General features: G+C 39.3%; 1 protein-coding gene across 1 annotated transcript in view; it reads right to left on the bottom strand.

The window, feature by feature from the left end:
* Positions 1-3,661: 3,661 nt before the first annotated feature.
* The window catches only part of LOC140465911 (protein Wnt-9b-like), a 43,092-nt gene continuing 21,737 nt past the window's right edge, over positions 3,662-25,016 (bottom strand). Inside the window, exons 3-4 of the mRNA XM_072561841.1 lie at positions 14,224-14,489; positions 3,662-9,133 (exon numbers count right to left, since the gene is read on the bottom strand). Of these exons, the coding sequence (XP_072417942.1) occupies positions 8,660-9,133; positions 14,224-14,489 (740 nt within the window). The 3' untranslated portion in view covers positions 3,662-8,659. The remainder of the gene's footprint in view (positions 9,134-14,223; positions 14,490-25,016) is intronic.

The following is a 25,016-nucleotide window of genomic DNA, read 5'->3' as shown; positions in this document are numbered from 1 at the left end:
TAGAGGCAAACACACTGCCATTTAATTGTGACCTTACAAGTCTGTCGAATGTTTTTAATGTGATGGCTGCATAGGTCTATGACTTTATTTTAAACAAAGTAGTTGTTGCTAACATATATCTGTTATCTTGGAGCAATTTGTTTATTGTGGTTCCTTGAGATTATGCTTTTCCTTATGTGCCATTGTATTAATTTTAATGAAATGGTAATGGGTTTTTGAGGATATTATTAAATTCTTCTAATTCTACTTTTGTATGAAATGTTCTAAATGCCCCATTCACTGTAGGTACATCACCAAATGAAGGAATTAATGAAAATGAAAATGAAAAACCAAAAGCTTTAACCTTGAAAAAATCAAAAGAGGACCCCTGAGAAAAACATACATTTAACTCCTACCCTGGACTGCATACACTTCTCTAGAATAAAGCATGTGCAGACCTTTCTGATTCAGAAGTAACAGGGCTAACATTGAGCGAAAGTTCAGTCAGAAAAATCTTAGCATGTTTTCCAATGTTGGGTTTCAGTTAGGGTCATCTATTTGGGTTGAATATCATAACATATTCTTATCACTATGTTCATTGATTTTTTTCTTGTCAAAGCTATCCAAGTTGGTCCACCTATCTAACCATGCAAAAAAAAAATCACAGCACTGGGGACACTGATAATTCGAATTAACCAAGGCCTAATAGTTAACAACTATTATAAAGCACATAGTTATTTCTGAGATGGAGGTTTCTTACTATCACCAAATTTGTTGTGTAAACTAGATAACCATTCAATCATTCAAACACAAGACCTTTACCATAATCAATGGCTTTGGAACTAGTATTATAACTACCTGTATTAGATAGTAGGATTAGACCTGATAGGTCAGTGGTCAGTCTTAAGTCTGGGATAGGCAATTTTTGTTAAGCAAAGCTATTAAGAGGCAATGGCCCATATAACATTGTGCCACAGATCAGCCATGATCTTATTAAATGGCAGTATAGGGACTGAATGACCTACTCTTGTCCCTATATATTTGGTTCAATGGCTTCAGATTATTCAAGACCTGCAATATTGAAAGGTTATTTTCTTGGGTAAGAATATCAAGGAATATAGAGCTAAAATTAATATATGGAGTTAAGGTACAAATCAGCTATGATCTAATAGAATAGTTTAAAAGGATTGTGTAGTTCAGTGATCCGTGCTGTTCTGCAATGTCTATGTATACCTTAGATCTATATGGTTTTGGCCTATTCAATCCTAGCATTGGACCTATGCTGCTATCAATGAATTATGATTGGACTAACACTGCTACTAATATCATAGATATCACCATTGAAACTGTATGATTTGCAGTATCACAGGTACACTTGGACCTGTCATAAAGTTTCTAACAATATCATTGGATGTGTACTGGACCTACATGAACCAATGTTGGTGATTGGCATCATAGATTAGCCCTGCAGTCATTGGTATTACTGAAGTTGCAATCACCTTTATTAGTTCTCAATCTCACAAGTAACAACCATGGACTTGAATGATTTGGTGCCTGGAACCATGATTAACAGGGCTGTAATACCACTGATATCAGAAACATGGATATTAGACTCTTGCTGGTATCAATGGACTTAACTTGCACGTGTAGTTACTGATTTTCAAAGTGGTCCACTTGAATGAATTTTCAGTGGCCATGAAAAATGATCTCGGCAAATTTCTAAGTAGCGATCAAAAATATGTGGTCCCAGATTAGAAAGCTTTCGGATTAAAGAAATGCCAGATGGTACAGTTATGCAGAGCTACATAGATTTATAAAAATACATTACTGGGGAAGACTATTAAAGCAAATTATAAAAATTGAATCCAGAAAGGAAAAGGATACATTCATGAAATGGAAATAAAACAAAGCGCTGCAGATGCTGGAAATCTGAAACAACAAAACAGAAAATGCTGGAGAAACTCAACAAGTCCGGCAGCATCAATAGAGAGAGAAATAGAGTCAATATTCAAGATCTAATTCTGAAGACAGGTTACTTTTTACCAACAGATGCTGCCACACCTGCTGAATTTCTCCAGCAATTTCTGTTTTTGTTTCACATTCAAAATATGGTGTGGTCAGATTCGCTGAGAAAGTGACATGGCTTATATTGATACTGGGTTTATGGTTCTGTGTCAATACTGGAGCTGATATCCTGCTCTAGTCTTTGTATCATTGGTACTGCCCTGGGTATTTCCATTTCAAGTTATTAAAATAAGCAGTAGTCTGGGATCTGAGTTGGAATTGGAAATGTCAATGCGAGTGTCCAACCTGTTCCAGTTTTCTGGTATAGATTCTAATTTTTAGCACTGTTCTATGTGTTTTGATCTTTATTCATTGCAATTGGTTCATTGTCTTCTCTTTAGGTCATGAAGTAACATATGTTATGAATTTGTAAAACAAGCAAACTAGAAATCTGTAACTTTGTGTGTTGAAGGGTGCTATCACAAATTAATGGTAGGTCTGTTTAGCTGTATTCATCTTGTTATCAGAGCTGGTACAGAAGGCTGAGCCAGGGCTCCATTGGTAACAGACTTGCCTATGAGGCCACTCCAGAGATTTGAGAACAATAATCTGCACTTGGACGCTGTACAAGACAGCACTGTATGAAATGTTCTCTTTGATTCTCACTGCCCTCTCAGCTGGATGTAAAAGATCCCATTTCAAGCTAAAACAAAGGAGATTTCCCTAATGTCCTGGTCAATATGTTTCCTTCAACCAATAACTCCAAAACACATTATTTAGTCATTTATCTCAGTAGACTAAGTGGATATTGTCTTAAATTCCATTAAATTAAATTAAAACCAATTTTTTTTTCATTACATTATTGTGGAAGGAGTGTTATTCTGAGCTTTTTATTTCCCTATTTTTCTAATTTATTCCTATGAATTTGTCCTTTTGAAGATCTGTAATGCTGAAATAAAGAAATTATTTCTTTATTTTTCTACTTTTCTTCTTATGAATTTGTACACCAGGATCTGTACGTAGGTATTTTTGTACCTAAATGGCACCATAAGTGGCGACTTGGAAACTTTTCACTGTACTCATGCGAGTACATATGACAATAAAGTTAATTCAATTAAATTATTCCATTGAGGTTTGTGAGAATTTTTTGTGCAAAAAATTGACTGTCACATTTCCTAAAATACGCCAGCAATTAGATTCACTCTATAAAATATTTCAGGACAAAGTGAGAACTCCACCCTCCTCTCTGATTTATCACCATTACCCCCACCCCTACCCCCACCTCCATCACTCTCTGCTACCTTGCCCCCAGCCCCATCCCACTCCCACTTATCTCTCCACCCCCTCGGCTCACAAGCCTCATTCCTGACGAAGGGCTCTTGCCCAAAATGTTGATTCTCCTGCTCTTCGAATGCAGCCTGACCTGCTGTGCTTTTCCAGCACCACACTCTCTCATTTTTTAAATATTTTGTTCGCTACAAGGCAATTTGAATGTCCTGAGATCATGAAAGGTACTATGTAAGTGAAAGCTATTACTTTTATCATGTTAATTGCATTTTTTAAAAAAACCACAATTTATCTTAAGATTTCAAGAAACTGTTCATCCACTCCCTTAATTCCATCCAACATTAAATCCATACTTAGAGTTAAGGGACAATAAAACAAGCATCTTCCAAAGTAGTCATCAAACACCATTTTTATTGATATCAATACCACCAGAAGCTGAGAAACATTAGTGCAACTTGTTCTATAAATGTATGAAACCTGCTTTTCAACCATCAGGAAACAAGATATAAATAACAATATAGAAAAAGCAGAAAAAAACACACATTGAACACAAACATGAAAAATGTGCTGTTGTCTGCCCAAAATGATCCAAACGATTTTCTCTTTCTGTTATATAAAGCTGATAAATAACTTAAATACATTTTTAAGATTTTATTTACCTACAAGCTGTACACATGAGGTAGAAAAATAATTTTATTTTCCCTTAGAGCATCAACAGATAAATTAATAAAGCAGTGGGTTCTGCCCCAGAATCTTTAATGGAACGCCTTTTTTTTTTGCATCTATGAAGTATTTCAAACAGGTCGTAGTTTTCTAGTTTACTCCTTTTCAGAAACCTGCAATTGCATAGGGATACATAAATAAGCTTCATCTTGAAGTGTTTTCTGAATAGATTAGATTCCCTACAGTGTGGAAACAGCCCAACAAGTCCACATGGCCCTCCAAAGAGTAACCCACTCAGACCCATTCCCTCCGAATGATGTACTGAACACTATGGGCAATTTAGCAAGGCCAATTCACCAGACTGCACATCTCTGGATTGTGGGAGGAAACCCACACAGACACAGGGAGAATGTGCAAACTCCACACAGACAGTCGCCCGAAGCTGGGATTGAACCTGAGACCCTGGTGCTGTGTGGCAGCAGTGCTAACCATTGAGCCAGTGTGCCGCTTTTTATTTCAAAAGCCTTTGGCGATGGAATTCCAACAGCAAGTTCACCAGAATACCAGACTGCCTGCCTTTATAGTTCTTATTTTACTGTATGGAATCTCTCATTTTACAACAGCATGCTTAGCATGACACAGTGCAAGGGAGCCATTTTGACCTGCCATATTCCATTTACTGTTTATTTCAATGGGGAATAAGTCAACTGTTTTCTTAAGCATCGGGGGTGACTACACAGCTTCAAACACACTTGTTAACATGTTTGCAATCAACTCCCATTTGCATCATTGCAACATAGCCCTAGAAGATTGTATAAGTGTTAAGGCACTAGGAAGGTGCACTTGTTGCTGTAGTGGTTGTACCCAAAATTTATTTCAAAAATATGATATATTACAAGTAGTTCTTTTTTTTAATTAATTCATAGAATGTGGGCACTTGATCACCATTCATTGCCTATCCCTGATTGCCCTTGAGAGGGTGGTGGTGAACTGCCTTCTTGGTGCTGCAGTCCTTGGTGCTGATAGGGAGGAACATGAACCATGTGACAGTGACAGTGACATCCCAGTGACAGTGAAGGCATGGTGATACACTACAGGTACCAAGTCAGGATAGTCTGTGGCTTGGAGGGGCATTGCAAATGGTAGTGTTCCTATGCATCTACTGCCCTTTTCCTTCGAGGTGCTAGAGGCCACAGGTTTGGAAGGTGCTATCTAAGGAATCTGGGTGAGTTGTTGCAATGCATCTTGTTGATGGCATTCATAAATGCCACTGTGAGTTCATGGGGAAAGGATTTTACAGAAATGTATTAAGCAGCCAGCTAAAACAAAGCATGCAGAGGAAATTAAACCATGAACACTGCTACTAGCTTTGATGAGAAAAGTGTCAAAATCTCCTTTGCCAGGCTCGAAGCTGGTCTGTTGGGTTATATACTTCACTCAGTTATTCTTCAGTATATCACAGGCACTTTGAAAAATCACAAAGAGTGTGAAAGCAGGCTATTTGGCTCATTGAGTCCACACCAACCCTCTAAAGAGCATATCATCCCACCCTTGTAACCCCACATTTCCAATGGCTAAGATACCTAGCCTACACATCCCTGAACACAATGGGCAATTTAGCATGATGAATTCACCTAACCTGCACACCTTTGGACTGTGGGAGGAAACCAGAGTATATGGGAGGAAAGCCAACAGTCACAGGGAGAATATACATGCACCACACAGACTTTCACCTGAGGGTGGAATTGAACCTGGGTCCTGTGAAGCAGCAGTGCTAACCACTAAGTCGCCATGCTGCTCCCAGTAACTTTTCTCAGCAACTTGCTTCCACCAGCAGACAAAAATGCATCTTTAAATGCTTGGCAATGAAACCAAACATGCAATATGAATGTGCAGAATACAATTGTCACTACACCGCTATGTGAAGAAATTCTTGTGAATTATTTTTCATATTTAATGTATCTCCATTGCATACCAAATACACATTTGTGTAAAAACACACTTTGATGCAGATGTTTTTTGATGTTACCATTAGTATTTGGAGCAAAGTTATTTCCTAACTAGGTCTGTTAGTAGAAACGCATCTATTCCAGTTTAGATTAAAAAATAAACTTTAAGCTTCTTACAATAGTCCGTAAAAACTTGTAAAATAAACATCAATATTTACATTATAGACATGCACCAATTACCATATCTTAAATAATATATCTTAATTTTCAAAAAGGCTAGTATGTCTCCATTCGAGATTCTCATTACCAGTTTTCTCAGCTTGTTTATACCTTTGATGGACTCCCAACAGCACCTGAGTCTAAATGTGAATACAACTTTCCCTTTTCATTTTGAGTATTATTAAGTAAAAAAGAAATATTCACAATGTTGACCTTTGTTTCTTAGACAAAAAGAAAACATTTTTAGGGGCAGGGAAAGAATTGATTAAATATCTGCAAATGCATTGCACAATGTACTGATCGGCTTGAATATAAGGAGACGTGTAAAAATGAACAAATTAAGCAAAATATTTTCACCCAAAGTCAATGCACATTGAATCTCTGCAGTGTGGAAGCAGGTCATTCAGCTCATTGAGTCCACACTGGCCCTCTGCAAAGCATCCCACCGCCCCCTACTCTACTTCTGCATTTCTCATGGCTAATCCACCTAGCCAGCACAACCCTGGACACTATGGGCAGTTTAACATGGCCAATCCATCTAACCCACATATCTTTGGGACTGTAGGAGGGAATCAGTACACACAAGGGGTGAATGTCAAACTCCACACAGATGGTCACCCAAGGATGGAATCAAACATGGGTCTGGCGCAGCAATGCTAACCACTGAGCCACCATGAAGTCAAATACATAATAGATGTCAATTTAAGATGGGGGATTAAGAAATAAGGTGAGAAGTTAACTGGTAGGGTTGTGATCAAGAAAAGGATAGTCTTGTTGTGCTTGCTAGGTCATTCCTAATTTTCTATGTTTGAGACAATTTGCCAAATGTTGTGGTTTAAGTGACAATGAAACTGTCAACATTTGCTGTCATTAAAACTGTGAGAATGACAGCAGGTTCCAGCATCTGGGCATGCAGAGTTCAGTGCAGAAATCTAGACATTGCTTCAGAGATTCCCTGTTCCATCTCAGAGTGCCCTATAGAAGTCCTGAGGTTGGAAATCTTTAGAAGTCATTTGAATTTACATGAACTTCCACTTTTTTCAATTTAATCTCACTTTAAAACCCTTCAACTATACTAAGCTTTGTGGAGTGAGGTGTAATTTTTTTTAACAACATGCAAAATCATAATTATTTATGAGCAACATCTCTGAACCTGATAAACAAATGTCATTTGTGTTATGCAAAATTTCTTCATTATGATAAAAGTTTTAATGCTAATAAAAAATATTTTTGTTTTAAAGTTTATTTACAGTATTTCAACTTCTATCTTGCTCCCATGTGTACATCTCAATTTTTATTTCACTGTCTGTAAAATGGTTAAAAAGTGATGCACATTCAGTGCATTTTACTTCCTGTTTAGCTGTCTGTGAGAAAAGTTTAATGTCATAGGCCATTTAGTTTGCTTGCTGACAACCACCTTTACTAAATGCAAAAGATCCACTGGAGTAGATGCCAGAATCAAATGAATGCCTGGAAATGTGTAATCCACATCAAAGGAATCACTAGATCTTTGTGGGCAGCATTCCTTAAGATCAAAGATAAAAGCAGACATTTCCCTGTTCACCACAAAGTCTGGGGCTTGATGTCCTACTTGGGGGAACAGAACTAGCCATTCACACACCGCAGCATGAGAACAGGATTTAGATCAAACAAGTTTTATAAGCAGATTTTATGTTTAAGATGTGTATTTTCTTTTGCTAAAAGTTATATTATCTTGTTCTACATTTTGTTAACTATTGATTATTTTTGAAAGACTGTGAGAGTCTCTCTTACGCAGTCATCACACGTGATCACTAACCAGGAATCTGTAGCCTTAGCGAACGTTACTCATTGTGCATGCATTTCATTCACAACATGCTATGCAGGTGACTGAGTAGCAGAACAGCTGAAAGAACACAGGGACAAACATAGATAAAGGTTAATACTGTCCTGGGGGCATGTTGGTTCAAAACTTGAGTAGAGGTTAAATAACAGCCTCCATCAATCTGACTACGAGATGAAGGCTCCTTTGAACAATGATGCGTAGAGGAAGTTGCAGTCCCTCTCACACCCTGTATCATAGGAGGTTTTGTTTGCACTCTTTATAGGATTGGCCCAAAGATAACAAACAGTTTCACCCATTCCCCAGCACTGCACCCACAATTTCAAAGAGAACGTGTTTAAGCAGTCAGAATACCTTTGTGGGTCATTATTTATTTACTGGTCACTCTTTAACTGAAATGAAATGAAGGAGAGCATTCTAAAACCATCTTGTGTGGCTTCTATCAATTTGGCCAATTATACTAGCCAACGCGAAATCCCAGCACCCATTTTGGACTGTTCTGACAATTGGATAGATCTGGATTTCCCGAATGAAATGAATTGTGTAAATATTTCTGAAGTAAGGTTCTTTAAATTCCAAAAGCTTGTATTTTCAATAATGAAGTCAATGAAATTTATCTCGAACGTTTCACAAGTGTCTTTTCTGGGCTGATACGAGTTTGTCTCATTATTACAAGAGACCACAAACCGTGGTTTTATTTTGTTATCCTCTTCTTCATTGTCTCATTTTCTTCTTGTTAGTGCTTGCAAGTGTAAATCTCTTCTCTTTGAGAACATTGCTGGCACTCCACATAGCAGCACCACTGCACCTGACAGTGGCAGGGTCTATGCACCAGGAGGCTCTGGGTGTTATAACCCTGGCCACAGCACATACTTTCACAGTTTGTCTCCTTTGAGCAGACCCTGCCTGCAGTTCCTGGAGAGTATTTACTCGGTCGACAGAAACTTGGGGACTCCTCGATGTAAACGAGATCTGTAGTCCTTGGGATGTGGTTCTTTATGGTGTAACTGTGCTTTTTGGGGCTGATGAGCTCAGTTTCACCTGTGGCATCATTAGTGATGCTGTGAACTCTAACAGCAGTTTCATATTTGAGCTTGAGAAGTTTTCCTGTTTCATGGAAGGATGCGAGTTGCTTCCAGCATGTTCTAACTGCACAGGACCCAGAGACACCATGGCATTTACAAGTGGTCTTCAAACCACTTTTCACAGCCTGAAAGATGGAGAAATACAGTGAGTAGACAAGGATATAACACTAACTTAAACACCAGCCATTAGAACCCTGTTCTCTTCTGATCTCTGTGCTTATTTATTTAAAGAGCTTCAGAGCACATTACTTTCTACTCAACTTTAGAATTAAAGGAGCAAAAACATTGTGGTTACACTATTAAATTCATAACCAATAAAGGTCAATGAATGATCTGGAGTTCAAGTCGCACAACAGTAGCTGAGATCTTTACTGTATTAATAAAACAAAAGGTTAGTACCTGCAATAGAGACCATCCAAAGCTGTGCTCTGAACCAGTTAGGAAGCAATTCAGTTAGAGAGGGACAACAAATACCAGCCTCTCTAACAGTGCCCTTCCTATGAATGGAGTGAAAAATATTCTACTCGCACAGCAATAAAATAAATGAATCTGAATTCTTTTGGAAATAGCCACACTGCATTCTGACCAATTAACTATATTAAATGAAAAACTGTAGCCACCTTCGCAAATGGAAACTTATTTCCACATCTCAAATGCTATCACGTGAATTCAGACAGGGTCAGGTTGATTTCTGTCAGATTCATAGAATGGAATATCACGGAACTGTCTTTGGGACCAAATTCCTGCCTTGGGAATTGTTAATTGAATTATTCTCCTCCCTCTGATTAAATTAGGTGAGTCCATGTCAGTACAGATCGTAAATAAGCTGTTTGAAGGAGTAAGTTCACTTGGTCATATGTTTTTCCCTAATTCCATTCTCCATTCGTTTGAGAACTCCTACTAAAATATCATGACAATATGACAATTAGTCGTCTTGTAAAACAGCAACTCAGAAATGCACACATCATGGAGGTCACATTTAGGTAATGGTGTTGAAGGTGTGATAGCAAATTGGCAGTTGGTTTTACAATTCTCTCTATTAATGGAAATAAAAATCATCAGAGGTATAAAATGGGCTGCTGCATCACAATTGTTCCTTTCACACTCTTGCATGAATGTAAAATGATCCGCTTGTCCTTTCTGCCATCTTTCTAGATCATACAGATCAGTAAGACAAGTAACCAAGGGTTTAATTTTGTTTGAATTTTACTAAAATAATGTTTGGAACATTTCCATTTAATCAGATTTTGCTTTCAAAATGAAAAATCAGGGAGTGTCTCTCATCCAAATGATCTTTGTGCTCTCAATCTACTTCCCATGATTGAAAAACTACAAGTATATCAATGAAACCTAAGCACAATGTTATAACCTTCACCACACAATGAACAGACAGCGCTGAAAGAAAGCAAGTGTGACCTCCTTTAATTTTTGAGGCAGCTTTCTCTTTTTATTGTGGTTAGTTACAACACCAAACATTGATTCTGCAAAAAAAAAATACAAGTTCAGTAGGACTAAGCCCTGAATTATTTGCCTCAGTTGATGCAGCCACTTTCTTGTGGTTTCAGCTTAGGGCCCTTATTTGAATCTAGCCACATGTAGAGCTGAAATTACTCTTGTTCTGTCAGTAAGGATCACCAACCAAATCAATCCAAGACACTGCCAACTCAGTTCATGCCAAAATACTGCAAACTTATTCTTAATTTGAACTAACACATTAACTGTCGAATCAGATTCACACATATCCTTTCATAATTGTTCTCAAAAATATACAATGAAGTAGTGGGATCTTTTTGTGTGTGGTGTCACTTACAGCAGTGTACACAGTGATCTACCCTACACATCCTGTGCTTTACCTGATCCCAAAGACCAGGGTGCTGACAGTAGGAGTCAAAAATCTTCCATTTCAACATTAACATACTCAGTCTGTTAAGCACAAAATGAACATCCACAAGTAAATTAATCATGCAACTTTGAAAATGTCACACATCTGGAAATTAAGCTCTATGAATGTTAACATGCAAATATCTCATAATATCTTTCTGCATTATGTGTACAGAGAGTGTTTGTAATTCTTTAAATGGAAGGTGACAATGTAATACAGTCCAGACTGCAAGTTGTAATTTACATAAGATTTCAGAAGTTTTACTCTTTTAAATTTAGCTTAACCCACTTTGAGCAAGTATAGCTTTGATAAGTCAGTATACAAAGCTTATCCCAGTCAATAGTGGATTAGAAGAGCTTCAAATCCGTAAGTGACCATCTCTAGTTTCCTAAAAGCATTGCAATGCTTTACACTCTTTGCATAAACATGCTTTATCCTGACTAATTCCTTATTTGCAGTTCTTTGCATTCACTCAGTAAATACTCTTCAGGCGATGTTCCTTATCAGACTGACAGGTAACCTGCTAACCCCTGCTCTCAGCCCCCTGTTATATTAGTACTTGGGTACCTGGTAGCTGCAATTAAAGTACAAAGAGCTTCAGCTAGAAGACACAATTAGCATACAAATTTAAAATTTTCCAATATAAAATTTCTATGGTTGCAAATTTAATAATCACATTAACCCGAAGGATTATATTGCACTAACATAGCAGACTATAACTTTGCCCAGTAAGAGATTTGCTAGCTAGTATTGATAACCCTCAACAGTTAAAAGAACTGGGTGTTTGTCATTTTATTTTGTAAAAGAAAACAGGTTACAAATTGTAGAAACTTAGATTGATTGTGATATTATAGTGACTGATGAAACAATAGCTTTCTTGGAAAGTTTTGCTTGTCAATCACAAACAATTCAACCTGCAGAAAATATCGAGCCAGGACCCTAGGAATTCAGCATGATTTACTGACTTTTTTTCAATACTTTTGCTTTTTAATACCGTGTCGAGTAAAGTTAAGACACAAAGCATTAAGGAGGCAAGCTCACACTTGCAATTCTCCTCCAAATGAATTGCTTGCCTCAGCCCAGGGGAAACAGCAAGCTGAGCCTAGATATTTTGCGCATATGGACAGCTTTAAAGAAGGGCAGGAAAATAATTTCCCAAACCATCATCTCCTTATCCAGCAGCAATTCCTCATGCTGGTCAGATTTTTTGTTTGTACACTATACGTTGTTTCATCCTAAAGGTACAGCCTGTCTCAAGTTAGAAGTGAAGGTCTTCTGAATAGACACACGTGGAATGGAGCTTCGGATCACAGGAACACTCACAACATTGTTCTATTCAGTCATTTCAACAGAAGAACATGCTGATCGTTGGTATAAACGGCCATCTCCTTAATTCAGTCCATATATTTCCAAAGCTGCACATCAGCAAGTGTGTAAGGTCTGCCCATGACGAGCACAATCAAATCAGCCTGTTTTGTTAACACCCCAAATCCACTGCTTTCAACATTCATCACCATTGACATACAGTGACAACAGGATGTATCAACCACAGGATGCACTGCAACAATTCACCATAACTCTTTCAACACCACCATGCAAAACTGCAACTGTTACCATCTAGAAGGACAAGAGTAGCAGATACATGGGAACACCAACACCTCCAAGTTTCCCTCCATGTCACACACGATCCTGACTTGGAAAGATATCGCTGCTTCTTCAGTCTCACAAAGTCAAAATGCTGGAACTCACTTTCTGCTGGTGTACCGACATGATATAGATTGTAGTGGTTTAAGAAGGCAGCTTTCTCAAGGGCAATTAAATAGGGACAATAAATGACAGCTTAGCCATCGACGTTCACGTCTTGTGAAAGAATAAATTTTAAAAAGAGATGGAGGAAGGCAAAGAGGGCCTATGCCTCAAATGAGTGATTAGGGCGATAAGTTTCACATTATCACAAATACTAGAAACTAAAATTTTATTTTGAACGCAAGTGAGTATGGAAAATTGGGGAAAGAACAAGTTCAGAAGAGGAGAGTTGACAGTCTTTACATAGACAGCAATAAATACAGAGTAAACTGGTCATAAATACTGCAGCTGTGGAATACTTCATTCAATCAAAAGACATTGATTAGGGTGATAGTGGAAATTAGGGATGGACAAGAAATGCTGGCCTTGTCAGCAATGTTCACCTCCCATGTGCGAATAAAAGAAGAAAAATTGTAGTGAAGGAGGAAAATGGTTAGGCATTAAGATAGACCAAAGGGATAAAAAAAAAGTCATTTCCTGTATTGTACATTCCTATGTCCTGTTATATAGTCTCTTCAAGGATCACATGACAAATGTAAGTACATGAGTAGTGTTTTTGTAAATTGGTTCACAATGGAGTTAGGCAAGTGGCATGAAAATAGTAAGATTTAATGTAAAAGCAAGGATGAACTTCTGAGGCTTTATAAGGCTCTGGTTAGGCCACATTTGGAGTATTGTGCACAGTTTTGGGCCCCATATCTCAGAAAGCATGTACTGGCCCTGGAGTGTGTTCAGAGGAGGCTCGTGAGAATGGTCCCAGGAATGAAAAGCTTAACATTTGAAGAAAGTTTGAGCACTGTGGGTTCATACTCAATGGAGTTTAGAAAGATGAGGGGTATCTAATTGAAACATACAGAATACTGAATGGCCTGAACAGAGTAGATGTTGGGAAGATGTTTCCATTGGTAGGAGAGACGAGGACCCAAGGGCATAGCCTTAGAGTAAAGGGAAGACCTTTTAGAATGGAGTTAAGAAGGAACTTCTTCAGCCAGAGAGTGATGAATCTATGGAATTTATTACCACAGACGACTATGGAGGCCAGGTCATTGAGTATATTTAAGACAAAAATAGTTTTTTGTGTTTCAAGAGGATCGAGGGTTACGGAGAAAAAGCGGGAAAATGGAGTTGAGAAACCTATCAGCCATGATTGAGTGGTGCAGCAGACTCGATGGGCTGTATGGACTCATTTCTGCTCCTTTTCTAAGGTCTTATCACACAAGGAGGCAGAATATTAGCAGAGATGCAGAGCAAGTTTTCTACTGTTTGCAGATGTTCCCAACTAATGTCCACTTGTAAAGTAAAATGTAAAGTGTACATTTTATCAATCACATTTTAATAACTTGCTAAACTCAAATTTGGATCCAACTTTTCAGAAAGGAGGTAAGAGTCTGGGAATATATATGATAATACAGTCAGGTCATTTTTCCTGATCAGAAAGTGATACACTTTTAACCTCATAGCTTATAAGGGGACAGTGATCTCAAAGCAATTACTTAACAGCTCACATAGACAGGAGGAATTCCTCACCTTGATGCCCACATTGGTATTGTGCATATCGACCCTGGCTCTCAGGTCCTTGCTGGCTTTCCTCGGTCCCAGGAAGTGCTTGATAAATTTAATGCTGTACTTGAGATTGTCCCCACAGCCACCCCACTGCCATGCTTCCCTGTTTTCCAGATCCGGGGACTCATCACAGGTACAACGCTCCATGCGGCCTGAGCTACAAGCCTTGGCCAATGAATGTGTGAGTCCAGCTGAAGAGATAGCAAACAGGAAGGCAGTCTCCTTGAAACCTGAAAGTGAAGGATCAAAATTATTCGCACAACATTGTATGAAGTAACAAATAACATTCAAGCCACACAAATACCAAGCAATGACCATCTTGAATAAGAGACAATCTAACCACTTCTTCTTAACATTAATGGTGTGTCCATCACTGAAATCCCCGCTACCAACATCCTAGGAGTTACCATTGATGAAACTGACTAGAATCAGCACATAAACACTGTGGCTACAAGAGCAGGTCAGAGGTTAGGAAAACTGCAGGGAGAAACTCTCTGCAAAGCCTGTCCACCATGTACAAATTGCAAGTCAGAAGGGTAATGGAATACTCCCCATTTGCCTGGATGGGTGCAGTTCCAACAAGCGTTATACTCAACAAACTTGCCAGCATACATGATAAAGCAGCCCACTTGAATGGCACTGCATTCACAAGCATCCACTCCCTCCACCACTGGTGCTCAGTAGCAGCAGTGTGTACTACCTACAAGATGTATTGCATAAATTCACCAAAGATCCTTAAACAGCTCCTTTCAAACCCATAACCACTTCTATCAAGAAGAAAAAGGGCAGCAAATACATAGGAATACCACCACGTTCAAGTTCCTGTCCAAGGCACCCACCATCCTGACTTGGAAATATGTCATCATTCCTTCACTGTCACTGGACCACAATCCTGGAATTCCCTCCCTAAAGGCATTGTGGGTCAACCTAAAGCATGTGGACTGCAAGAAAGTAGCTCTCAGTGGTTCAAGAAAATACCTTCTCAAGGGCAACTCGGGACGGGCAATAAATGCTGGCCAGCCTATGATGCCCACATCACACAAGTGAATTTTTTAAAGTGGCACGAGAGCCAGCTGCACATGATTGGGGTCATACTTCAGCTCATTGTACGACTGATTAAATCATCCTATTTGTCACAAATTTCACATCATTTAATGAGAACATTTACTGTGTAGTTAAGTAAAACAGTTAGTCAGAGGAAATTTCAAAGCATTTTTTGAAGAGCCATCAGCCCCTGTGCACTGGGGCCCTGATCCAGACCTGCCTCAACTTAAAACTTCTCATCCTGTGTTCCAATCCCTTCTTCAACTCATCCTTCCCTGCCTACATAACCTTCTCCAGGCCTTCAATACTCTGAGGAATCTGTGTTTCTGTTTCTTTTATCTCTGACTACCTTTGTGTCATCATTAGCAATCTTGCCTCCAAACATCTAATCCCTAAGTTCAGAAACTCCCTTCTTAAAGTTGTCTGCCTTGACCGCTGTTCTCACTCTGAAAATGTCTTACCACTTTAACCAAGTTGCCTGTCCTCAGACATGGCTCAGTGTCAGGTTTTGGTTAAAACACTCCTGTGCAATGCCTTGGGATATGTTACTATTTTAAAAGCATGTTAGAAATTTGAGTTGTTGTCTTTGAGTCCCAAAGCAGCTGTCAAAAGTTCCATTCCATACACAAATCAATGACAGAGTGAAAATGTTTTACAATTCAAAATTTTAAAGTAAGCCTTTATGATATAATTGAAACAAACCTTCATTACTGGGCTGCTCTCAATAACTAGGCACAAAGTTAAAAAAAAGAACACAGTGTTTTGGATAGACACAAATAGTGATAGTGGTTACACTAAGATTTCGAAGACTTTGGGAAAAGTTAAAAGGATGACCACTATTTAGTTTAATCTCAGGTGGAAAATTTGAGAAGAACATTTTGCATCCATTCAAAATTTAGTTAACCAAGATTGCCCAGATAACTACACAGCAATGAGACCATCTGTCATCTCGACACAACAACTTAACCCCAGTATAAAATCGAACTTCCTTCATTGCTAACAAACTTTTACCTCAATACCTTTCCTAAAAGACTATTCCACTTGCAATAAACTTGACAGAAAGAAATACTCCCTAAAATTAATCACCAGCTTACCTTTTACATGTTTGTACCTATGCATCTTTATTCTACAGTCATTATTTAATTATAAATAAAGCTGCAAATGAATCAATTGCTATTCCAATGTCACTATTCGCCTTCATTGTTTTCCTTTAGGGCATTAAGAATCAACCACATGATCTGAGATCAAAATCAAACATAGGCCAGACCTGATTAGTGGCAGGTTCTCTTCCCTGAAAGGACAATAATGACCAAATTGGACTTTTCTACTAACCACCAGCTTTTGTTATCATTTCCGGTGCAAATTACCAGATCCATCAAATTCAATTTCATAGCTTGCCGTGATTGCATTTGAATTATTGTTTATTTTTTGCCTAGTGCAGCCACTATGTTAAAAAAATTAATATTATTACTCTCAAGTAATGAACTATTAAATATCACTCAATAAACTCATAACATTTCAAAAATTAAAACTGCAAGTTCATAGAAAAACAAGTGCAAACACAGTTCATTTAATAGCAGACTTATTCTGGATGTATAACATTCCAAAACAAAGATGAACATTAGCATCCTTTACTTTTTCCAAAACATTTCATCCTTTTTCTGACAAAAGGTCATCAATGTGAAAGACTGTTCCTCAGAGGCTACCTGAGTTGTGTATTTGCAGTATTTTCTGTTTTTTGCTATGTTTGGATATTTCATTCTGCAGATGATTCAGTGGCTCCCTGGTAATTATATCCAGCCCTCAGAACAGAGTAAGCTTTCTATTGATGCAAGAGAATGTTTAGATGCAGCAATCCACCAAAAGTTGCTGGATAGTTAAAACAGTATTGAATTTATACTATTAAAAATGCCTTTCACTGTAGCATTTTTGTGCAGACACTTGTATTCCATATGAATCCCTCTCCATTTTATATCATCTCATCCTATCTCCACACTTATCTGTCCCTTTCTTCCTCATGCATGCATCTAGCTTTGTTTTACACATTTATGCTAAAAAAAACCCAGTAAGTTGCAGGAAGATCTCAGCAGGTCTGCCAGCATTTATGGAGAGAGAGAAACAGTTAATGATTCAAGTCCAAAATGACTCTTATTCAAACTGAGGGAAAGTGGATATGTGGTAGGTTTTGTGCTATTGAAAGTAGGGATGAGAAGGAAAAGCAATAAGTAAGATAAAGGATAAGGGAAGAGATTGAATGACAGAGATGTCAGGTATCAAAGTGTGAATGACAGAATAATGAACTGCTCTGTCTGAAAGCAAAGAAAAAAGAATCAAAACTGGGACAGAGCTGAAATTGTCAAAGGCAATGTTGAATCCAGAAGGCTGAAAAGTTCTTCCTTGAAAGATGAATCCTGAGCTCACATTGAGCTTCTTGGAATATAACAGCCGGATAAGGACTGAAATGAGAGCAGGAGAGTAAGGTGGGGAATTAAAATGGCATTAGCTGGGAGCTCCAGGTCATGATTGTGGATTGAGCAGAGCCATTCTGCAAAGCAGTCACCCAATCTGTGTTGGCTCTCTTTTATGTCGAGTGGTCACATTATGAGCAACAAATATACAGACTAGATTGAAAAAAAAACACGTAAATTGCTGCTTCATTTTGTGATGAGTTTGTGGCTCTGGACAGTAAGGAGACTGGGGGTAAAATGTCAGGTGCTGCATCTTCTGAAGTTGCATGGAAAAATACCATAAACTGGGGGCAAAGTCTTGAGAGCTCTTAGAGCACTGGAGTAGAATGATGTGGAGGGAACATTCCTCACAATACACTGAAAGGAGAGATGATATGTTTGGTGATGGCATGCTGCTGGAGTTGGCAGAAATTTAATGTAGAGGCTGGTGCGGTGAAAGGGAAGCCTTAGCATGGTTCTTCAAGGGAGGGAAAGGATGAGAGTAGAATGGGTTTGATGTGGTTGAGGTCACAATCAACCAGTATAAAGAATAGTCTTTTAGGAGCAATGTTTTGGAAGGTTGCAGATGTAACAGCGAAACTGAAAGACTGAAATCGAATTCTTATAGAACACAGGATGTGAAGTGTAGGTCAAGGTAGCTGAGAGAGACAATGGGCTTATAATGAATATTAGTAGATAGGCTATGCATCTAGGCTCATCATCTCAACCACTCCATGTCAGAACAAGTTCTACATTGTCATACTCTCTGAAGAGATTTCTCCTGACGCTCTTACTAAATTTATTATTGACATTCTTACCTGAATATGCCCTGGCTCTGCAAAAAATGGAAATATCTTCTCTACTAAATGTTTTCACACAGTTGTTCCTTTCCCAGAAAAACATTTGAGCCTTGTAAATTTTAAATCTTACTCTGGAGTTTCTTAGTCATGGTGTTATATTGGAGATAACTAATAGCTGCCTTCCGTATGTTAATTATTCTAAATATTAGCCCAAAGATCCCCTTGATTATTTTGTAATTACTGGTGGATATTCATTATGTCTTCTGTGAACTACCTGAGATCACCTTCAATGTATTACAACTTAAATCTTACACTGCGTAATCTGACTATAAATCATTTTCCACCATTTCTAATCAATGTATTAATATGCAACTTATTTTAACTATTGTAGCACTAGATTTCTTTTGCAAATTCTACTTCATATTTTTCTCAAATGGTGTTGCAAAGTGTATTTTCTGAAGGCACGCAGTTGTTCTTAATCTCAGCTTCAAAAATATGCAAAGCCATTCTGAAGAAGGGTCACTGGACCCAAAACATTAACTGTGATTTCTCTCCACAGATGCTGCCAGACCTGTTGAATCTTTCCAGCAGTTTCTATTTTTGTTTCCAAAAATGTGCAATTTGATTCACATTGTTTTCCATATACAGGCTCACCGCAGCTCAGCAGTCCCCTTAAAAAGATCAACAGCTTCATCAGGTTAATGTAGATTTTAAAAGAGAACAAGAGCATTTCTCCATTATGGTCACATTTTTCTGACTAATGTTATTTGTCACCATCTTCGCTTTCACCTTCCCGTGCCCAGTTGATAAAAGGATGCCACTTCAGCGCAATTGTACTAAGTAAAATTCCTGGTCTGTGTGGAGGAAGATGATTTCAGGCATGACAGGAGTTGGTGATGTTACAACAGTCCTGCCTGCTCTAGGAGTTAACAGCAAAGGAAATAAAATCAGCCAGTGCCTCTGCTTCTAGGTACAGTTCAAAAATACGCAGAAATTGCTGGTGAAAATCACAGGTTGGGCAGAATCTGTAGGAAGAAACATACAGGGAACATTTCTCAAGTCCAGTGATTCACTAGACTCAAAACGTTAACTCGGCTTTCTTCGCATAGATGCTGTCAGAACTACTGAGTTCCACCTGCAATTTCTAATTTTGCTTTAGATCTCCAACATCCACAATACTTTGTTATATTTTATTCAAAATATGCATAAGCAGGAAATGCAGCAGAGCTGGACTGAGGTTCTTAAACATGAATACTGATCAAGTATATAACTATTATCAGGACTTATACAGGTGAGGTACTCCCCAGGTAAGGTCTGGGGAGTGTTCCTGAACAAAGAGTCCTTGGTATGCAGGTTCATAGCTCCTTGAAAGTGGTGTTGCTGGTAAATTGGTTAGTGAAGAAAGTGCTTGGTATACTTTCCTTTATTGGTCAGAGCACTGAGTATAGGAGTTGGGAGGTCTTGCTACAGCTGTACAGGACATTGGTAAGGCTACTTTTGGAATATTGTGTGCAATTCTCATCTCCCTCCTACGGGAAGTATGTTGTGAAATTTGAAAGGATTCAGAAAAGATTGACAAAGATTTTGCCAGTGTTAGATGGTTCGACCTATAGGGAGAGGCTGAACAGGCTGGGGCTGTTTTCCCTGGAGCATCGAGGCTAAAGGGTGACCTTATAGTGGTTTAAAAAACCACGAGGGGCATGGATAGGGTAAATAGACAAGGTCTTTTCCCTGAGGTGGGAGAGTCCAGAACTAGAGGGCATAGGTTTAAGGTGAAAGGGGAAAGATTCAAAAGGGACATAAGGACCAACATTTTTACAGAGAGGGTGGTGCGTGTATGGAATGAGCTGTAGAGGAAGTGGTGGATGCTGGTACAGTTACAACATTTAAAGGACATCTGGATGGGTTTATGAATAGGAAGACTTTAGAGGGATATGGACCAAGTGCCGGCAAATGGGACAAGATTAATTTAGGATATCTGGTCGGCATGGACAAGTTGGACTGGAAGGTCTATTTCTGTGCTGTACATCTTTATGACTCTATGACTATCATCTGTAGGACTACACACACATCAAGACAGCACCTTCCAGAAAGCAGGGGATAAAAATGAAATATTTTTTGAAAAATAACAAACTAGACTATTAATAATAAGGTGGTGAGATAATACTCAGAAAAACAATTGAGATGCTAAATTACACTGCATTTGCATCACTGATTCTGAACGTATATATATTCTTAAATCTTTACCACAATATTGCATGCATAGGCTTAAGGGACTTTTAATTAAAATATGACAAAAATTAGAAGGTCCCTTTATTCTGAAATAATAATCTGATGAATATAAAATAATCAAATTTATGCATACCGTACAATTGTCACTGAAATAACTCCAAAGAGGTCAGTATCCCATCACCAAGTCCTTGACACATGAAGAGTGCTTGATACTGATCCACTTCCCTCAGAGCCAGTTCTCACAGTAACAGGATGTTTGACACTCCTGTTCTTATCTGTCAGCCAAGGCTCCTTGACTGGTCCAGATTAACAGCCCCAATCATGGAACTCATATTCTATGTTGCCCACCTGGCTGCCTTCAATACAATCACTACATCCCTCCCCCTCTGAGTCCAAGGACACAGGCCAGTTCTTTTTTGAAAGCTCCTCCTGAGTCTTATCACTGGGTCAGGTTCCTCCAACTCTCCCTCTATTACAGGTGGCATGTAACACACAGCAGTTTGCTTCTTCCACCCAGAGTGTCTTGGAAGAAATTCACTCTCTTCTTCAGGTGGCAAAGATATTGAGGTGGCAACATCCACCATGTTCATCTCAAATTCTGAGGTATCTTTAACACTTGATGGAGAGGGAGAACCCATGGGTTCTGGAACTGTCAGTAAGAGTGTTGAGGAGCTGGGCACATTTTGCTCCCAGACCGTTTGACAGTTTGCAGCTTTCATATGGTCCACATGGTTGTTTAGGACCAACTTTATATGTCATTGGGCCTGACCTTGTTTTTACCATGCCTCTTAACCAAGCAGAGGTATTCCCCTAATCCCTGCACTAAACTTCACCCCCTGAAATAAACTGTCTCTCTCACTTACAGCATAGAACATTACAACACATTACAGGCCCTTTAGCCCTTGATGTTGCACAAAATAATTAGTGGGCGGCACGGTGGCACAGTGGTTAGCACTGCTGCCTCACAGCGCCAGAGATCCGGGTTCAATTCCCGCCTCAGGCGACTAACTATGTGGAATTTGCACGTTCTCCCCGTGTCTGCGTGGGTTTCCTCCGGTTTTCTCCCACAGTCCAAAGATGTGCAGGTCAGGAGAATTGGCCATGCTAAATTGCCCGTAGTGTTAGGTAAGGGGTATGGGTGGGTTGCACTTCGGTGGGGCGGTGTGGACTTGTTGGGCCGAAGGGCCTGTTTCCAAACTGTAAGTAATCTAATCTAAATTCTGAAGCCCATCCAACCTAAACTATTTCATTTTCATCCCAATGTTTATCCAATGATCATTTAAATGTCCTTAAGGATGGCGAGTCTACTACTGTTGCAGGCAAGGCAGTCCACGCACCTACTATTATCTGAGTAAAGAACCTACCTCTGATATCTGTCCGATATCTATCACCCCCGAATTTAAAGCCATGTCCCCTTATGCTGGCTATCACTATCCGAGGAAAAAGGCTCTTACTGTCTAACCCTGTGATTATCTTAAAGTCTCAATTAAGTCACCTCTCAACCTTCTTCTAATGAAAACAGCCTCAAGTCCCTCAGCCTCTCCTCATAAGACCTTCTCTCCATACCAGGCAACATCCTAGCAAATCTCCTTTAAACTCTTTCCAAAGCTTTCATATCCTTCCTATAATGTGGTGATCAGAACTGCACGCAATACCCACAATGCGGCCACACCACAGTTTTATACAGCTCTAACATGTCCTCATGGCTCCGAAACTCAATTCCACTACCAATAAAAGCCAATACACCATATGCCTTCTTAACAACTCCATTAACCTGGGTGGCAACGTTCAGAGATCTATGCAAATGAACACTAAGAACTGTCTGCTCATCTACACTACTAAGAATCTTACCATTAGCTGATTACTCTGTATTCCTGTTGCTCCTTCCAAAGTGAATCACTTCACACTTTTCCCACATTAAACACTATTTGCCACCTCTCAGCCCAGCTCTCAGCTTATCTATGTCCCTCTGTAACCTGCAACATCCTTTGGCACTATCCATAACTGCACCAACTTCAGTGTCATCCGCAAGTTTACTAACCCATCCTTCCACGCCCTCATCCAGGTCATTTATAAAAATGAAAAACAAACAACAGTGACCCCAAAACAGATCCTTGCAGTACCCCACGAGTAATGGAACTCCACAATGAATATCTTCCATCAATCTCCATTCTCTGTTTTCTTTCAGCTAGCCAATTTCTGATCCAAGCAGCTAAATCACCCCCAATCTGTACCTTGTGCAGTAACCTACCAAGGGGAACCTCATCAAACACCTTACTGAAATTCAAATACACCACATCAGCCACTTTACCCTCATCCACTTGTTTGGTCACCTTCTCAAAGAACTCAATAAGTTTTGTGAGGCATGACTTACGCTTCACAAAACCATACTGACTATCCATAATCAACTTATTTCTTTCTCGATGATTATAACCTTTTCCAGCACTTTATCCACAACTGAAGTAAGGCTCACTGGTCTGTAATTACCAGGGTTGTCTCTACTCCCCTTCTTGAACAAGGGGACAACATTTGCTATCCTCCAGTCTTCTGGCAATTTTCCTGTGGACAATGACAACATAAAGATCAAAGCTAAAGTATCTGCAATCTCCTCCCTGGCTTAGTGGAGTCTTGTGTCCAGCACCGGCAATCCTGATGCCACTTCTCCCACTCCCCCATCCAGGAAGACCAGATATAACCTGGTGCAGAGTCTTCTCCTCATTAGTATTGTGCTGGAGCTATCCCTGTAGTTGTATGAAGGGTGGTCCTATTATCAAATAGGACCTGGGACAGTTGGTAGCGAGTGAAGCAGCCGGCAGCTTCTTTAACCCTGCCTTCAAAGTTTGGACTGGTCTTTCCATCAGACCATTACAAGATTGATAGTATAGAGCTGTCTTTGTATGCCAAAAGCCACTCAACTTCTGAAAATACCCAAAATCCCTGTTGGTAAATGTTGGCTTGTTGTCTGTGACCTACACTTCTGAGAGTCCGTGTTTTGCAAAAGATGCGTGCAGTTTTTCTATTGCCATGCCCATGTTTGACAAATGAATTCATGCACGTCCAGCCACCTGACTAAGAACACTGAGCCCATCAAAGAACCAGAATATCAACGTGTAACCGAGACCAGAGTTTACCCAGTCGTTCCCATGAATGTCGGGGAGCTGCTGGTGGTAATTTTTGTCTATTTTGGCACTCTGGGTACTGCCCAACCAATGTGGCTATGTCTGCATCCAATCCTGGCCATCGGGCATAACTTTTCACCATCTTAATTTTGAAAACCCCTAGATGACTTTGGTGGAGTTGATATAGTATATGGCAGCAATCTCTGCTTGGGACCACATTTTTGCTCACCATAATTATATGTGCCCTTGACAGTGATCTGGTCTTTCTGGATCAAAAAAGGTTTTAGTTCTGGTTGTAACTTTGATTTCTCCCATCACCACCAACTTTTTCAGTTTTGCCAAGACTGGATCGTCCTGTGTCCAAAGTCTGATATTGTCAACTATGACTGGACGTATGTCCAGAAAATTTAAAACCATTACTGCCTCTTCCAGTGGAGGGGGTGTATATCTGCCAGCTGCAGGAGACTCAATGCATCCACATTTGCTATCAGGTTCCCTGCACAGTGTTCCAACTTGTAATTCTATGTATTTATTAGAGCCCAGCACAGAATTCAGCCTGAAGCAATGGGCTGCACTGCCTTGTTCTCTTTAAGTAGACCTAGCAGGGGTTTATGGCCTGTTATTATTACAAATTTACATCCATGAAGGTATTAGTGGAACTTCCTGATTCCAACTATGACTGCCAAACCTTCCTTCGCTACCTGAGCATTATGCACTCAGTATTAGCCAAAGTCCTGGGTATATATACTATTGAATGTTCCTCTCCATTGAGTCACCATGAGCTAATATTACCCTGATGCTGTATGCGGAGGCATTGCATGTCAATACCAAATCTCGTTTGGGATCATAGTGTACCAGCACCTTAGAGGATGACAGCAGTTTCTTCACTTCCCTAGAAAAATGGCTTGGCTTTGCGACCATTTCCAAGGCTGACTCTTTTTAAAGATTTTATGAAAAGGTGCAAGAATGGACGCCAAGTTATATATGAACTTTTCATAATAGTTCACCAGCCCATGGAAAGACCTAAATGTTTGCCCTCACTTTATCTTCCAATGAGTGTAACCTGGTCTTGTCAACTCTTTAGCCCAAGTAGATCTATTGGGGTGCCTGGGACA

Source organism: Chiloscyllium punctatum, chromosome 42, assembly GCF_047496795.1.
Source record: "Chiloscyllium punctatum isolate Juve2018m chromosome 42, sChiPun1.3, whole genome shotgun sequence".
In the NCBI taxonomy this organism is placed as follows: Eukaryota; Metazoa; Chordata; class Chondrichthyes; order Orectolobiformes; family Hemiscylliidae; genus Chiloscyllium; species Chiloscyllium punctatum.
The sequence above is the reverse complement of the archived record's forward strand: the minus strand, read 5'-3'. Positions and strand labels throughout refer to the sequence as shown.